General features: G+C 44.5%; 1 protein-coding gene across 3 annotated transcripts in view; it reads right to left on the reverse strand.

Annotated features, from left to right (window-relative positions):
- The window catches only part of NTAN1 (N-terminal asparagine amidase), a 1,046,973-nt gene that overhangs the window by 783,666 nt on the left and 244,082 nt on the right, over positions 1 to 19,225 (reverse strand). Inside the window, exon 3 of one of the 3 annotated variants that reach the window (XM_073591176.1) lies at positions 14,814 to 14,867. The exons of the other annotated variants lie outside the window; for them this stretch is intronic. Coding sequence (XP_073447277.1) covers positions 14,814 to 14,867 — 54 coding nt within the window. The remainder of the gene's footprint in view (positions 1 to 14,813; positions 14,868 to 19,225) is intronic. 3 annotated transcript variants of the gene reach the window in all.

Here is a 19,225-nt window from a genome sequence, read left to right on the forward strand (position 1 = left end):
CCATTCACCATGAAATGGAAACCCAGCCAAGAGTCTTTTGCATGGCGCCTCAGCTGACCAGTTTTTCAGCCACAAGATCCTACGCATATGCACCAATAGGAGCGTAAGGTGAGAAGCCCGATGAATAGAATCTTTAATAGCGTCAATCGCAAAACACAACGCCCTAGGTAGTTTAGCTAAATCTCGGGCCTGCTGACCTGGAAAATCTCCAAGAACCTGTTTCAGCTGGTCCTTTAGGGATTGACAGATGCCTATTGCCGCTACAGCAGGTTGAGTTATTGCACCTGCGGTAGAAAAAGTAGTCTTTAGTAAAGACTCTAGCCTTTTATCTGTTGGATCCCTGAACATCTGAGCATTGTCCACGGGACAAGTCAGGCTTTTATTTACAGAGAAAATAGCAGCATCCACTACGAGAATACTCCATTTCTTGGTAAATTTCTCTTCCATAGGATAGAGAGTAGAAAACTTCTTAAGAGGAAGAAAATGCTTGTCTGGGTGTACCCAATCAGCATATATAAGTTGTTCCAAAAATGGATGAACCGGAAAGGCATGAAGAGCCTGTGGGGGCTTCAGCGAACCTAGCGAAGAAATGGGCCTTTCGGCTGACTCTGTCAAGAGCAACTTGAATGCAGAGCGGACCATTTTAGTAAGGGATTGCACTAGCAATCTCTCGGATTGCGAGGCTGAAAAAGGTTCTTCTACGGTTGATTCTTCCGAAGAGGAATCGTTAGACTGCCCCTCTTCCCAGTCCCCTGAGGGTAATTCATCTTCCTCCGGCCACTGCTGTTCTTTTGACATGGGGTCCGGAGCAGGGGAGGGAGGTCTAACACACTTCCTCCCACTCTGGGAAGAGGATACGATTAAAGCCGCTAACCTCTGTTCTAACCCAACCAGAGCTGAAGATAAGGCGTCCTCAGTAACAAACAGGGGCTGGAGGATTGGAAACAGCTGCTGCACCAGAGAAAACTAACGGCTCATCCTGGCTAGCCACCACTAGTCTGAGAGAGGCGGGTATTAATGGAGGCATGACCGGGGTCCTCAGAGCCTGGTGGGGATGCCTTTATCTTTATTGGCAAAGGTAGAGACCACCCTCTTAGGAGGCATAGTGCAAGCAAAAAAACAGAGGTACTATAAATATAAGTGCATCCACTGCTGATCCTCTAGTCTAGCAATAAAAGCTGCTAATAATGGGCAGCCTAATGCTTGAGCAAACAAGTGTCATGTAGAATGCCTGTATACATCACCCATCCACCCATAGACTGCTGCTGTGTCCCTCCATCAGTCAGATGCCTTCCTGACTAAAGTTTCCTTAAAGACTGAGCTGCCGTGAGCTGCCAAGTGACGTACTGGCCTGGCGCATAGCCACACCCCTCATCCCGTCTCTGAAACGCCTCCGGAAATTGAAAACGAGATTCACGCTCGCATGCATAAGGCCACTCAGGATCTCGGCAATGGCACGGGGGGATGAAAGCTGTGTCTGAGCCCTTTCTTACCTATAGACAATTATGAAGGCTTTCCCGTGGGGAGATACCTGGCGGGATGAGGAAGCCAGACCGCCCATTGCCGGGCATTGTCTCTGCAGTGAAGGTGCTGCAAGCAATCCCCCTGCACTTAAGCCTGAAAGATAATCTGCTTCCACAGTGGCTGCGGCCGTCCAAGGAAGAAAAACCTACCAGGTATGTACAACAAGACTCTTACTCAAAAAGACAGAGGCACTACATTCAGACACAGCAGCTATAAAGGGAGACCTGGCTAAAGAGACGATAAACATGCTCCCTATGCCATCTAGTGGTGATTTTTAGGGATGACATGACAAAAAAATACATTTGCTCAAAGAAGGATCCTAAGCAAACCAAGTTTCCTTAGGGCCTTCCCCTACCTTATCCCCGCCGCAGGATTCTGTTGGAACAAACAGATCCAATCTTCACCCATCACAGCGGGTTAAGTCAAAAGACCTTCACGGACTAGGTTCCCTGAAAGGATTTTCACTCCCCTGGACCCGTATAGCACCCTGCCAGAAAAGGCTTTGGCATTTAACAAAATAACTAAAGAACTGGGTCCCAGGGTCCAGCCCTCCAAGAGAGGCATTACAGGCAAAACCTCATATCTTCGGTGTCGAGGCCCGGGTACCATTCACTTTGGCCTATAAACGGCACTTTGAATGGATCCGGTTTGTTAGCTTGCTCGTCCAACAAGGATTGCTCCAGTGGAGCTCTTCAAATAAAAAAAAAAAAAAACACACACATCTTTAACCGTGACCAACACCTAGACACTGGCGAAAAAACTGAGGTGCTCCCAGTGTGGGAGGGGTTATATAGGAAGGCAACTTCCTGCCTTGGGCGTGCCAGTGTCCATCACCTAAAGGTGGCTATATACCCATATAGTTATTACTATGGCTCTGTGTCCCGTGATGTACGATAAAGAAAATGTGTAGTTCTACCTATGTAATGTTTCCCGCATGGACAGGTAAATACATATAAAATATTCTTAGTAGCATAGGTGATAAAAGTTTCATCTGATTGGTGACTGTGGACTTGGAGACTTCAGTCTTTTTACTCCCACAGGAGTTATGACAGCAAGCATTACACCTACGGCAGGAATAATAGCCAGATTGTTGAAAAATATGGTTCTCACAGTAGGATTAATCACATTAGGGGCAATCTTACCCCGTAGGGAAGGAGCTCCCCTATAAACTACTCTGGCTTTTTCTGGCAGGGTAGGGCCCAATATGCAATCGTTTTTGAGTACATCCCAATATTTATTTAGGATGCCCTTAGTTTAATGTTGGATGGAGGACAACGTAAAGAAAGACCATTTAACCACCTGACATCCGGCCGTAGCCGAATGATGGCTACAGCGCGGATGTCAATTCCCGGGAGGCCGTCATATGACGGCCTCCACTTTCCTCGCTCCCCGTGCGCGCTCACGATTATTTTTCTGCACTATTCCCCCTGCTGTTTACCCTGGACAAAAACATATGTGTGGATGAGTCCCTTGTTAAGTTTAGTGGCAGGCTTAAAATAAAACAATATATTCCCAGTAAAAGGGCCCGCTATGGGGTGAAGGTATACAAATTATGTGACCGAGTCACAGGTTACTTGTATGCCTTCAAAGTGTACGAAGGGAAGGACACCCAGCTGCAACCCCCTAACTGCCCAGACTACTTGGGATCAAGCGGGAAAATTGTTTGGGACCTCACATACCCCCTACTGGAGAAAGGCTACCACCTGTATGTAGACAACTTCTACACATCTCTGCCCCTGTTCCACAACCTTCATCGGAAGAAGACGCCTGCATGTGGTACCGTTAAAAAGAACCGGAAGGGCTTTCCTCAAAGTCTGGTGAATAAGAAATTGAGAAAAGGAGAAATGGCAAGTCTACGAAACAACGAGATTTTGGCAGTGAAGTGGAGAGACAAAAGAGATATGTACATGTTGTCTTCAATCCACGATGATACCTTCATGGAAATCCCCAGAAGAAATGGCCCCATACAGAAACCTAAATGCATCTTTGATTATAATTTGTTTATGGGGGGAGTCGACTTGAATGACCAGATGCTGGAACCGTACCTTGCTACAAGACGGACATAACATTGGTATAAGAAAGTCACAATTAATTTTTTTCATTTGGCCATCTACAATTCATATGTCATTTATCGTAACTCCGCCCAAAACCCCAAACGCTTCCTTGGCTACCAGGAGGAAGGTTTCACTGCCCTTACATTCCCGAACGGCCCACCAGAAAATATCCGATCAGCGCACTGGCTGGGGCGTGGCCTGGACATGGCTGAATAGAGACGTGTGGTGTCTGAGCTCGGTGAAGAAGAGCAGTAAACCAACTAAATCTACTCCACAACCGCCCTCATCCAGCGAACTCAAAAGGCGATTCCAGCTCTCCCTCCTCGGCTCCCCGGAGCTTAAGATGGCGGCGCCGCGTGGAGAACACCCAGGGAGACTGACAGAGTGCGGTTCCCAGTCACCGCACGAAGATACACAGCTCACAGACGCTTATGCTGGCTTCCCTCCAGACCTCCGCGCTTGCCGCAGTGAGTATTCACAACCCTCTTCCCAAGCTCCAGGAGGGGATGCAGAGCTGCGCTCTATCCTATTAGCATTGCCTACTAAGGCAGACATTACTGCCCTCATAGCTACGGTGGAAGCTACACACCGAAGGGAGATGAAGGCAGTGAGAGCAGACGTCAATGCACTGACCGCCAGACTGGAGACAGGGGAAAGCTCCCTAGCAGCATTAGAATGCCGAATGTCGGCAGTAGAAGAAACACAAGATACACAAGCAGAGGCAATGCAGGAGCAGATACTGCATTTAGAAGAGATGGAAGACCAAAGTCGCAGGAACAACCTGGGACTCCGAGGACTCCCAGAAGCCACGGGGCCTGAAGACCTAGCAGACACGGCAGTAGCAATCTTCCGCAGCCTACCAGGTATAGATCTGCCAGACCACATTGTAATTGACAGAATCCACACAGCTCTGGGTCCTAAACCAACCGACCCTCTGAGACCCAGAGATGTTGTTTGCAGAGTCCACCATTTTATACACAAGGAACAGATCCTGCGCAAGGCTTGGGAAGCAGAAGACCCGGAATTAGATGGCATCACAATCAAGATCCTTCCAGACCTGTCTCGTGCAACCCTACAGCGGCGTGCAATTCTAAAGCCACTTCTCAACCTGGTTAGGCGAAAAGGAGCTACATACCGCTGGGGCTACCCCTTATCTGTTACATTTAGAAAAGACCAAAGATCCTTTACCTTACGCAAGCAAGACACCTTACCAGCTCTGTTCACTTTTCTTGAGGCAGAACCAATAGATGTCCCGAACTGGTTGGGCCCTCTCCCGAGACCGTCCATGCAGAGAATGGGAAATAATCTACCACCAAGACAGCAAAGAAGTCGCCGCCGACCTAGGGCACCTTCACAGGAGGATGCACGTGAGTCATGAGGCTCCTGTATTGCCTCACCACTTTTATGTTCAGAGAAATGGCGAACGAGTTATGTTATCTCTCACTAGTTGCGTTTAATCGATTTTTGCCTACACTGGTAGTTAATAACCCACCTTAATTGCACAGGAGTCTGGAATTTGACTGTATCTTGTTGAAGAGGCAGATCTTTCAGACCGCTACATCAAGCAGACGGAACTTTCAGTCTTACCCCTACAGGTACTTTTGTTTTTCAGTAACCCACATTATGGGTCGGAGACCCCACATTTAAGGGGGGACGAGGCACTGTGCAAAGGCCACAAAAATATGAGACTGCTGCCATAGTCTGAGGGATTTATGAGATTAACATTAACATTTCTCTCCCAGGGCCTGTACACATATATCTACAGAGCGACCAGCCAACTCACTAAAAGCTTACACAGATTAACAGACTACAGGATCAGCAGTAACACTGGTCAGGTTATATGAACATGGCATCTATGATCACTCGCCCTTACAGGCATGGATCAAGAGTTGGTTTGCAGAGCCTTATTTTAGTGGCTCCATGGGGAAACATATTGGCTCCTAAGCAATGGAGAGATGAGGTGTTTACCCTGCAGCCATAACAATGTGCCTTATGAAGCGGGATTTCTCTTGGAGACAAGAGATGTGTTAGCACGAAGAAAGATATTCACGTTTTATGTTGTTAATTACATTTAAACCTTATAGTAGTAAAGTTCTATTGTGCCATGATAACTAGCAATGGGTCGGTATACTTGTTGAAAGGTGTTAGAGGGATGAAACTACCTCATCCTCTAGTTTATAACACTACAAAGAGATAATTATAATGTCTGTTCGGTTTACATTATGGAGTTTATCTGTCATTATGTTTATAGAGTTGCATAGTACTGTTCATGGCTTGATTGGCCAGACATGCTGGGGTGAGGGGACGGACGGGAGACTCTACTTATGAGCCTTGTCCTTCCTCCCTCCCGATTAGGTTAACATATACTCCTGGGGGGGGTTGATTTTCTGTCGCCCGGGAGATATATGCAAAAATAAAAATCCCCATTATTCAAGGGGAGCGTAACAGGCAAGACACTAGGCCTTGTCTGTGTCACACAACTTTCTACTAACTCTCTCTTTACTTTTCCTACTTTTACTTTCCTTTCTATATTTACCTTCCCCTCCTCTTCCTACCCTTGATTTATCCCTACCCCCCCCCCCCCCCCCCATCCTAATACAATATGGCGGCCAGTAAAATTAAAGTGATGTCCCTGAATGTAAAGGGACTTAACATACCAGAGAAGAGACGTATGCTAATAGATGTTTTAAAACGGAACCATACAGATATAGCCTTCATCCAAGAGACACACTTTAAAACTAACAGACTACCATACTTACAAAACAGACACTTCCTTGTAGCCTATCACTCCATGAACCCGGACTCTAAGTCCAAAGGAGTCTCCATTCTAATATCAAATAAGATACCCTGGCAGCTCCAGAGCTCAATAATAGATCCGACAGGAAGATATGTCTTCCTCAAAGGCACAATTGGCACTGTTAAAGTAACGCTTGCAACTATTTATGCCCCTAATGAACAACAAGACACGTTCCTGCGAGAGACATTGGAGAAACTAAATGAATTCCGAGAAGGGCAACTGATTGTAGGAGGTGACTTCAATACTCCACTGATCCCCTCAATAGACACGTCGTCGGGCAAAACATCGATCCCACCGAACAAACTCAAACGAATAGCTAAAACATTTCACAAGTTACAGTTAATAGATGTTTGGCGTTTACAGCACTCGGGGGAAAGAGACTTCACATTTTACTCACACATGCACCAAATATTTACCAGAATTGATTATTTTATGATTCCCCATACCCAACTACATGCAGTAGAACAGACCTCAATTGGAAATAGGACTTGGTCAGACCATGCACCTATTTTCCTGAATTATCGCTTATCGGACACTCCCTCTCCCAGACATCGATTCTGGCGGCTTAACGAAAGCCTCCTGCAAAACCCAGAAGTTCTGACAGATGTGACCAAGGCACTAAGCCTTTATTTCCAAGAAAATGACCTCCCGGACTGTGACCCGGGGACATTATGGGAAGCCCACAAGGTAGTTATGAGGGGGATCCTCATTTCTCATGGAGCCCGAATCAAGAGAGAGAGGAATAAAATGCTGACACAGCTCCTACAGGAACTCGCCACTATAGAAGCTAAACACAAACACGCCCCTACTCAAGCATCTGAAACACAGCTGTCAACCCTTCGTCGCCAGATCACTGATCTCTTACATTATAGGGCAAAAGCGACCCTACAGTGTGGTCGCAAAAAGACATATGAGTCAGGGGATAAGTGTGGGAAATTATTAGCTGACATAGTTAGAAGTCACAAATCGGTGACTTATATTCCCCACGTCACCACGTTGGGAGGCAAAAAATTAACCCTACCCGCACACATAACTGAGGAATTTAGACAGTTTTATTCCAAGTTATACAACCTGCCACATGAGACTCCCCCTGCTACTGTGTTGGAAGATTATATTAAATCTTCCCAAATGCCAACTCTTGCCCAGGAGATCGGAGAAGATCTAGACTCACCCATAACCCTAACAGAAATACAGAGTGCCATAGGGACAATGAAACCAGGCAAAGCCCCAGGACCTGACGGCTATACACTACAATATTACAAAACTCTTATCCCAATATTGGGACCCCGCATGGTCACACTGTTTAACAAGATTGGAGCAGGAGCAGTTTTTGCTAGGGAAACATTAGGAGCCCACATTTCGGTAATTCACAAGGAGGGGAAGGACCCGGCGGCATGTGGGAGTTACAGACCAATATCACTTTTAAACTTAGATCTTAAGATATTCACTAAGGTCCTAGCTGCTCGGCTGGCGCAGCACCTACAACTCATCCACCTAGACCAAGTTGGATTTATTCCTTCTAGAGAAGCCAGGGATAGCACCACAAAAGTACTAAATTTGTTACATATCACTAGATCCAGGAAAACCCCATGTGTTTTTCTTAATACTGACGCTGAAAAGGCCTTCGACCGTGTCAGTTGGCCATTTATGAATGTGATACTCAGACACATAGGCCTGGGGGAGGTGATGCTCAGCCGAATAGCCGGTATTTATTCCACTCCCACAGCGCAGGTAAAAGCGAATGGAGTATTGTCAGACTCCTTCTTAATTACAAATGGGACGAGACAGGGTTGCCCCCTGTCCCCTCTCCTATTTGCTCTCTCCCTCGAGCCTTTTCTCTCCAAAATTAGGTTAAACCCCGATATACACGGAATATCATTTGGCCCCATGCAACATAAATTATCAGCCTATGCAGATGACCTACTTTTTTGACTGACCAACCCAGTAGTGTCCTTACCCAACCTCCTAAAGGAATTTGAAACATACGGGAAACTGTCAAATCTAAAAATTAACTTTTCAAAATTGGAGGCGATGGGTATATCTATACCGCCTAACGATCTTGCAAATTTGCAATCAAGTTTTCAGTTTAAATGGACCACCTCTGCCTTGACTTATCTGGGTACGAAGATACCACCAGATCCGGCACTAATATACGACAGCAATTCCCCCCCCCCCCCTACTAACCAAAACCAAACTGCTACTGGAGGATTGGAATAAGGGATTACACTCCTGGTTTGGGAGATGTAACTTAATCAAAATGTGTATACTACCCAAATTCTTATACCTCTTCCAAGCTCTCCCAATCAAAATACCCCCCACATACTTTAAAAGAGTACAAACTCTCTTTACTCGCTTTGTTTGGGCGCATAAAAAACCCTGCATACCCAGATCACAACTATCCATGCCCAAGCATTACGGCGGGGTGGCTCTTCCAGATATACGGAGGTATTACCATGCAACACATTTGGGCAGAATGATAGACTGGCACCGACATAAGGAATCTAAATTATGGGCACAGTTAGAGCAACATCACGAACATACCTTTACAGTCTGCAATGTGGTGTTATGACTCCCTTCCATTGGAACTAAAAGCACATCCCTTCATAGGCAACACTATAAAGCAATGCCTTCAGGCTACTTTACAAACTTCATTAACAACCACAGAATCCCCTCTGACCCCGATTTTGGGAAACCCTAAATTCCCTCCTGGAATAGGCTCTGGACGGTTTCAGACATTGAGGAGCACTGGATGTGATAGGGCTTCGCAATTTGTGAGACAGGACAGATGGCCCTCTATTGAGGAACTAATGGACCCGGCAGGTCCGTTCACACTGACATTTTGGAATGCAGCTCAAATCCACCATTTCTTATAGACAATTCCGAACCCTCAATCCTACACTAGACCCCTAACTGCGTTTGAAGAGATATGCTCAGACACAGAACCGTTTCCACAAGTATTATCCAAAATGTATACCCTATTAAACACACCTACACAGCCACCTTGCCTACCATGCATCACAAAGTGGGAAACAGACCTTCAACGTACTTTCACAGCAGTCCAGAAACAAAACATGATAGTTCTCTCCCTTAAATCCTCCATCTGCACTAAAATACAGGAGATGAATTTCAAGATCTTAACGAGGTTGTATTTAACACCTAATCTTTAACATACAATGTTTACTGAGGCGTCTAAGTATTGCTGGCGCTGTCAGAAAGAAGTGGGAACGCTTCTACACGTGTTTTGGTCATGCCCCAGCTTGACAAATTTCTGGACTGCGGTACGTTCCATCTCTCAGAAATTCACTGACTTCCAGATCCCGAATGACCCGGCATTTTTTCTACTTCATGTATCTTCCATGCCGCTTAAAACTTACAAAAAATCAATACTACGACACCTAACCAATGCAGCCAAGTCCTGTATACCCACATTATGGAAACATTCCCCACCAACCATAGCAATGTGGTTGAGGAAAATAGAAGAAATAAATAAAATGGAGGATCTAATAATGACGGCCCAAAACAGACAAGCAAAAATATCAAAAAACCTGGTCACTTTGGAATATGTTCAAATATTCAGAAGAAGGCAAAACCCTTTTCGGGAACCCAAATTAATAGACCCAGCTGACAGAAGATAACTCACAGAACTAACGACCTCAGTTGGCCCCCATTATACCCCACCCACTCTTTCCCTCCCCCCTGTTCCCATCCCCAACTTTCCTCTCCCCGCCCTTTCCTGTTCTTCTCTTTTACTTACCTCTCTAATTCGTCTACTGGTTACTACCTCCTGACAGAATGGACCTAGGTTTTTATATTAAGGTAATGACACATGAATAGAGATCTAGACTGCAGATTGCTTTATACAGCCACGGCAATTGAAGTTTTGAGCTGTAGTAACATGGAAAATGTGCATATGGAGATATTAGCAACATAAATCAGAACTAGTAGGTCAATCTTCAAGATATGTTATGTATTATTATGATACAATGTCGGGAGGCTACGTCCCCCCCCCCCTTTTTCTTTTTTTTTTATTGTTTTGTATTCCTAGGGCTTTGCCCTTTCTTCTCAGAAAATAATAAAATATATATTTGAAAAAAAAAAAAAGAAAATATCCGATCAGATGTTCTAAGTCGACTCTCCGAATGCCACTTTCCCGATAAGATCCCTCCCAAACCAACAGGCCAACGATGGCAAAAAAAATGTAAGGTGTGTACCAGAGCAGGATTCAGAAGAGACACATCTTATTATTGTGCACAATGTCCTTCTGAACCAGGCCTCTGCGTAGGTGAATGTTTTCATTGTTACCATACTTCACTAAATTATTAGTGAAGTATGGTAAACGTAAGCCTCCGTTCCTGCAATTTACCCTCACACCCCTTATGCCACTGCCTCCTCTGTAACTGACCCTGGCTTGTTATTTGACCATGCTTCTGCCTAACAATTCTGTACATACCTCTGCCTGATCTGGAACTGACCCTGGACTGTTATTCAACCATGCTTCTGCCTAACGATTCTGCACATACCTCTGCCTGATCTGGAACTGACCCTGGACTGTTATTCGACCATGCTTCTGCCTAACGATTCTGTACATACATCTGCCTGATCTGGAACTGACCTTGGACTGTTTGACCATGATATTTGCCTGCCTCTTGGACTGATCTTGTACCCTGATACTGGACTAGTGGGATTCAACACAGGGGTCTCACATATGTGAGGGGCTCCAGAATTGTTTTTCTGGATGAAGAAAACATTTTTTTTGTTTTCTCAATCCTAGATTAGGGTCTGGAGACTCGGAGGCTTCAAAGAGATTTGGGTGGGAGAAGCCTCTACCCCTGTCCCCATTCTGTCCTGAACGAGGCCCTACTTCTGCCTGTAGGACTTACTGCCATCATGCCTCTGCCTGTCGCACTGACCACACCACATGGACCTGCCTACTACCAGGACCAATATTTTTGGCACTGCGGACAATATCTCTACCTGCACTGACCCTGGACTTTATATGGACAGTAACCCTCCCTGCTGCCTGGACAATTGTGTTCGCCGCTGCTGACCAAGTCCCTGCCTGCTGCCTGGACCAGTGCTATCCTCCTGTGTACAACTGCACTACTACAACCACAGGTAATCTTTTGTTTATGATTTGCTCAGTATAATGTATTTTGGGGTGTAATTCTTGGTATGTGCATGCTATGTGTCCCTGGAACACCGGACGGTGTTCCTTGCATGTTGGATCTCTGTATGTGGCCAGGCTGTGTAGAAGTCTCACAAATGTGGTATCGCCATACTCAGGAGGAGTAGCAGAATGTATTTTGGGGTGTCATTTTTGCTATCCAAATGCTATGTGTTGGAAATATCTTATAAACGGACAACTTTGTGTAAAAAAAAATTTTTTCCACATTTTCCAAAAACTTCTGGAAAAAAATAAACCATTCAAAAGACTCATTATGCCTCATAGATTATATGTTGGGGTGTTAGCTTTCCAAAATGGGGTCATTTTGTGGGTGTTTCCATTGTCCTGGTGCTCCAGGGCCTTCAAAAGTGTAATAGGTGGTTGAGAAATGTGATGTGTAATTTATGCTCCTAGAACACCTGATGGTGCTCCATGCATGTTGGGCCTCTGTATGTGGCCAGGCAGTGAAAAAGTCACACACATGTGGTATCGTAATACTCAGGAGGAGTAGCAGAATGTATTTTGGGGTGTCATTTGTGGTATACACATGCCATGTGAGAGAAATAAGCTATTACAATGACTATTTTGTGGGGAAAAAAAAAATCTCAATTTTGCAAAGAATTGTGGGAAAAAAAATACAACTTCAAATAACTCACCATGCCTCTAACTAAATACATTGAAATGTCTACTTTCCAAAAAGGGGTTATTTGGGGGGAATTTGTACTTTCCTGGCTTGTTAGGGTCTCAGGAAATGAGATAGGCCACCAGTATCAGATGTGATAATTTTTTTATGATTTGCACCATAGCTTGTAGACTCTAAAACTTTCACACAGACCAAATAATTTCCACAAATTTTTGGTTATTTTTACCAAAGATATGTAGCAGTATAAATTGTGGCCAAAATTTATGAAGAAAAATTACGAATTTGCAAAATTGTATCACAGAAATTAGGAAAAATGCGTTTTTTTTCAAAATGTTCGGTCTTTTTTCATTTATAGCGCAAAAAATAAAAAAAACCCAGAGGTGATCAAATACCACCAAAATAAAGCTCTATTTGTATGAAAAAAGGGACAAAAAAATCATTAGGGTACAGTGTTGCATGACTGAGTAATTGTCATTCAAAATGTGAGAGCACTGAAAGCTGAAAATTGGTCTGGATAAGGAGGGGGGTTTAAGTGCCTAGTAAGCAAGTGGTTAAACATGTTCTCATTCGGTCGTTGAGGTTTATCAAAAGGGAGTTTAAGTTGTACACTCTCTATCTCTGTATCTATCTCCACACTATTGTAGCCCTTCCCCATAAACCTATGAGAAATTGGCTGCGAGAAACTGAACCAAGCCAGGCCCTATGGTGACAGCTAACAGGAACAAACCCGTTCCAACCAGTTGCTTTAAAATAGGTTTTAATCTCAAATTGTTGATTAATGATCTCTATCTCCAGATCAAGAAAATGTATTTCATCACTGCTTGCTTCATAGGTCAGGAAGACACCCCTATTGTTAGTATTGAGTTGGGAGATAAAGTCTTGTAAAGAATCTTGATCTCCACTCCACAGGGTCACATTCATTTTGCGGTATTGACTATGTGCTAAATAATTTTAGAGCAGCACTTTTTCTTCTTCTTTTTGAGTGTTACACAATATTCTGTCAAGTTGCTCATCTTATCAAATAGTATTAAATAGCATAGTATTTTATTTAGAAAATTTCCATCTCTATTTTTGACATTATTATTGCAGCTATTACCTTTTAATTTTAAGTTCTTGAATTTACTTAACGAATGCACCCATAGCAATATGGATGTATTTGAGTATCATGCCTCAAGAACATTTAACACTAAGTTTTTGTTGCCACAGGTGTGGACACAGAATTGGGTGGATTGTTCCTCAGATTGAAAAATCTGATGGTATCCGAACTACACTTATGCCCCGTACACACGGTCGGATTTTCCGACGGAAGATGTTCGATCGGAGTTTGTTGTCGGAAATTCCGGCCGTGTGTGGGCTCCATCGGACATTTTCCATCGGATTTTCCGACACACAAAGTTTGAGAGCAGGCTATAAAATTTTCCGACAACAAAATCCGATCGCGTCAATTCCGACCGCGTGTGGACAATTCCGAAATTGTCAAAGTGCCATTCATGCTCAGAAGAAATTCCGAGACGGAACAGCTCAGTCTGGTAAAATTAGCGTTTGGAATGGATAGAGCACTTTCGTCAGGCTGCAATGTTTAAAATTGTTTAATACAGCGCACTCTCTTCTTCTTTATAATGCTAGAAGAATGAAGTCGTTTTGCTGCTCATATTCACACAGACTTCTCACAAACTTCTTTCTTTATTATTTATCGTGATTTCCTCAATATATTTCGATTTCTCACATCTGACAAAAAATATATATATTATTTTTTGTTGGGTTTGTATTTTTTTCAAGGCTGATTTTTGTGTGTGTTTTGTGTGTCAAGTTACCACAACACCATTATTATCTTGTATTATTTAATCTCAAGGAGATTGCTTGGTGTTGGTGTCTCTTGTTAACTTCACATTGTAGTTTACAAATGTACTGTACCTGCCTCCTCACAAACTATCGTGTTTGAAGGGAAACACACATAGGAGAGTATAATTGAAACAAATAATACTTTATTAAGGGCTCACAACCAAACAAAGAGGGAGGCAAAGCTGGAGAAACAGCAGAAATTGGTGAAGCCTTTGGCCCCCAGGGCACACATCAATTATTTAACAGCAAAATTGGTGGCCTGAGGAGTCCATATATAAGGGAGTGCAGTCTGGTCCAGAAGTCCCAGAGATCATGAAAGCAGCAGATGACATCTGTGTCCCCAGGCTGTGGTCATACAAGAGCTCGCATCTTTAGCCAGACCAGACTGAACCCAGGTCCACGCTGTGTCTGTGGTGGTGGAGTTGTGGTAGGAGGAGGAGGAGGATGGTCCAACTCACTCAGGTGGGTTTTGTGTGTGATTTCGCCCCTCACCCCCTTAGTTAAGACTTTATAAATAAGGTCCTCATACAGGAGGCGTTGGCCCTCCTGCATGCCCTGCAGTTTTGTGGCAGCCATGCAGGCAAAGGCCTCTTCAGAAGTGGGGGTGGCTCTGAAGGAAGCAGAAGCCTCCTGAATCAGCCTGAGTGCTGATTCCTGCACGTGACTCCCCTTCCTGGGTCTTTTGGTTGGAAGGCGGAGGGGAGGAACCTGCGATTCTGTCAGGCTCCTACTGGGCCCAGGCTTCTCCTGGCTGCCACTTAGCCCCGCCTCCTCCTGGCTGCCACTTACCCCTGCCTCTTCCTGGCTGCCACATTCCACAGCCTCGTCCTGGCTGAGGTCTTCCTGTGTATGAAAAAGGGACATAGTTTGAGGTCTTTATTCATCAATCACACACAATTTTCACCTCATGACTGTTGCTAATTGAAAGTTACCAAATATAACAGACTATCATTCTGACCCCAGCATTTTTCATTCTTGTCCCAATTATTTTTGCCCACTACTGTCTATTGATATGTAAAACACTTTATTAAATCACCAATTAGTGATCAATAACAACATCTAGTAAACATTTATTTCTTGACCAGAAATCTGTAGAAGAATGCTATACCAGTTGTAAAATGTCTGAATACACCTCAGTGGGATAAGTATGAAATTTCAGCATGTTTCATAACTTCCGACTTAGTAATAGCACAGCCATAATATGGACATATTTAGCTTCCTCAGATAATATGTAACGTTTCAAGTCCAGACACCCCTATTCAGGTCATATGGGAAACCCCTGGTACCACTTATTCCTCCTAAACCGACTATACATTATAGATATGGCATGTTTAGATTTGTTTTGAAGGAAATCTCACGTTGAATAATAATATGGATATTTGCAGTCTGTAAACACTATAGATGCATATATATATATATAAATATGTATCACAAAATCTACCTGGGACGTGGTCATGAGTGTAGACACCTCCCAGCAACCAACCCCTAAACAAGATGACCAGATGATTGGTTACTGGTCGCTGTCAACACCCCCTTTGATTTGACAGAAAAGAGGAGATGCCAAGACAATGGTGAGTTCTCCTTTTACCATCCAAGAAGAAACATCTGCCAAGTCGAGAACTGATTACCTAGCTCATCGATCGAACTCTGATCAACCCTCGGACATTATTGCAAGTATTCTTCCTTCCCAATTCTACCTTATTCCTTTGTGGCTGTATATTGTCTTTATCTTTTGAAACATCTTTTTTCTGTAAATGTTTTATTTGCATCAACTTTGACCTTTTCATAATAAACCCTTATGTTGAAAAGTGTTAACCTTGTCTCTAAAGCTCTTAATGCAAGCTATAAACGAACCTGCCTCTTGAAGGGCGCTACTGTTGTAGAGTAAGACTCTGAGCAGACCTGTCTGTGGTGGCAGTGTGTGTGGCAGAAGCTTATTCTAAAATTATAATTGGTATTGCTAAAATTACGAGTCTCCCCCGGCTCGGTCTTTTAAACGGGGGTGGTGGCAGTTAAAGGGTTAATTGTGTAATTAGCCCAGTGACAATCACTCTCAGGCTGCTCGCACCTAGACTGTGGTCCCGCAAGCTGGAAAATCTTTGTGCTGGGCGCAGCTGAGAGTCGCATTGTTACGTAAGTGACTGCGTGGTGTGAGGTTGGCCGGTCCCTCGTTGCAAGTTAGCGAGGAGGGCAGGGATCTTTCACCCGCGTTCGTCACATATTGGTAAATGCACATACAGGGGGCTGCACATACAGGGGGTTCTTCCAAAGAAGTAGGGTTCTTTAAATAAGTGGCACTTCTGCTCTTGCACCATCCACCTGAACATCATCTTCTCTCTTCACAGGTAAACCTGCGTTTATACCTCCACAGAATATTGACTGACTGCACAAATGCATATTTGGTAAACCGGCGTTTATACCTCCACTGAATAGCAACTGACTGCACAAATGCATATTTGGTAAACCTGCATTTATACCTCCACTGAATATCGACTGACTGCACAAATGCATATTTGGTAAACCTGCGTTTATACCTCCACTGAATATCGACTGACTGCACAAATGCATATTTGGTAAATCTGTTTGTCACCACTGTTTCAACTCCATCTGTAGCCATGCTCACATTAGTTCAATGTTTATTTAGCCATTAAGTCTTACCTAAATTATGGGTTCCCTTATCTTTACAATTTTGGCCTTTTAGTCCCCTTGCAGTTTGATTGTGGTGTGAAAGTTATGCCCTGCTAGCTGTGTTCCGAATATCCCCTCCTAATTGCCAGATTCAACCCACACCCAACACACAGTATAAAAACAAGGCCTTCTTTACGGGGGAGCACATACAGGGGGTTCTTCCAAAGAAGTGGGGTTCTTTAAATAAGTGGCACTTCTGCTCTTGCACTTCAGCGATTTGCACAAAGCTAACTATAACAGACTGCAGGTGACCCCATTTCCAAATTTTATCATCTTCCTCTCTGAAACATGCTCTCTTTACCTCTCCTCCTTTTCACAATTGCTGCCTCTCTCCTCAAACTCTCTTTTCTTCATCCCTCTGCTCCACCCCACAATCTGTACATATTACCCTCACTTCTCCCCTCCCCCTATTACTGCACTCATCACCTCTTTCTAACTCTAAGCCCACTTGCTAACAACCCCCCCAGGACACTGAAGCATGTCCCCTCATACAAATCACATTTTCATATTACCTCCCTCACTCTTCTGCTTCTCCTAATTGCTGGAGATATTTCCCCAAACCCTGGGCCCCCCTTATTTAACTGTGCCCAACACACCCATCACCATCACCCTACACCCTCTGGCAGTAGTCGCAATCTACACAATTTAGTCTTCATTCCTCTTCGTCCCAACACCAGCCTCCCTCTCTCCTGCGCCCTCTGGAACGCCCGCTCTGTCTGCAACAAACTCACTGCTGTTCATGACCTCTTTGTCACTAATTCCTTTAATCTACTTGTTCTCACTGAAACCTGGCTCCACGAATATGACACCCCTTCTCCTGCTTCCCTATCCCAGAGTAGCCTTCACTGGACTCACTCCCCTAGGCCTAATGGACGCAAGGGAGGTGGAGTGGGATTCCTCCTATCCCCCCAGAGCACCTTCCAGGTTATTCACCCTCCTCCCTCTTTTTCCCTCTCATCATTCGAAGCCCACTGTATACGTCTATTCTCTCCTACTTCCCTAAAAATTGCTGTGATCTACCGGCCCCCTGGACCATTATCGACTTTCCTTGATAAGTTTTCTGCCTGGCTAACCTACGTTCTCTCTTCGGATATTCCCACAATCCTTCTCTGTGATTTCAACATCCCTGCTAATACAAACACTCCTGCTACGTCTAAACTTCTTAGTCTAACCTCTTCATGTGACCTGAAGCAATGGGTACAGGCTTCTACTCACTCTGATGGCAACACGCTTGACCTTGTATTCTCCTACCAATGCACTCCATGCAACTTCTCAAACAATCCTTTTCCTCTCTCCGACCACCACCTTATTAGTTTCTCTCTCCCCCTGTCTTCCACCACCTTTCCCTCCAATCGCCTAACCATCACCCGTAGAAACTTTCGCAACTTCAACTCCTCTCTCCTCTATTCTGCTACTGACCACCTCTATGACAAAATCTCTCCCCTGTCCTGCCCCAACCAAGCCACGTCCATCTACAATAAATCTCTGTCCTCCACCCTGGACAAGCTAGCTCCCCTCACTACACGCAGAATCAGGCCTCGACCCCTACAACCCTGGCAAACAGCTGACACTAAAATTCTCAAAAAACGTAGTCGCGCTCTTGAGCGTCTGTGGCACAAGACTAAGTCTCTCAAAGACTACAACCAATACAAATCTGCGCTCCAAAAATACTATTCTTTCCTCCACACTGCCAAGCAAACCTATTTTACAACTCTTATTAACACCTTCTCATCCAATCCCCGTAAACTCTTCTCTACCTTCAACTCTCTACTTTGTCCTCCACTGCCTCCACCCACTGACTTACTCACTGCCCAGGAAATCGCTAATCATTTCAAAAACAAGATTGATACAATCCAAGATGAAATCTCCATTCTACAGGTATCTCCCCCAGCTAAGACCCCATGTCAACAGGTACAACTGACACTCCCCCTATTCAAATCTGCTACTACAGTTGCTAAACTCCTTTCTATCACCCACCTAACCACCTGTCCCCTGGACCCTATTCCCTCTCAAATGCTACGGTCACCCTCTGACCCCATCCTACACTCTCTAACCCACATCTTCAATCTCTCCCTTACCTCTGGCATCTTCCCCGATGCTCTAAAACATGCACTGGTCACCCCCATACTCAAAAAGCCGTCCTTGGACCCTACCGATCTTAACCACCTACGCCCTATCTCCTTGCTCCCCTTTTCCTCTAAACTCCTTGAACGCCTGGTTTACAACCAACTGAGTGACCACCTCATTAAAAACAACCTTCTTGATCCCCTTCAATCTGGATTTCGCCCTCAACACTCCACAGAAACTGCTCTTTTAAAACTCACAAATGACCTAACTGCAAAAACCAACGGACACTATTCTATACTCCTACTTCTGGATCTTTCAGCTGCCTTTGACACGGTTGACCAACCCCTCCTCCTTAAAAAACTTTACTCCCTCGGTCTCCGTGACTGTGCTCTTCAGTGGCTCTCATCCTACCTATCCCAACGCACCTTCAGTGTCACTTACAATTC

Source organism: Aquarana catesbeiana, linkage group LG06 (assembly GCF_042186555.1).
Source record: "Aquarana catesbeiana isolate 2022-GZ linkage group LG06, ASM4218655v1, whole genome shotgun sequence".
Lineage (NCBI taxonomy): Eukaryota > Metazoa > Chordata > Amphibia > Anura > Ranidae > Aquarana > Aquarana catesbeiana.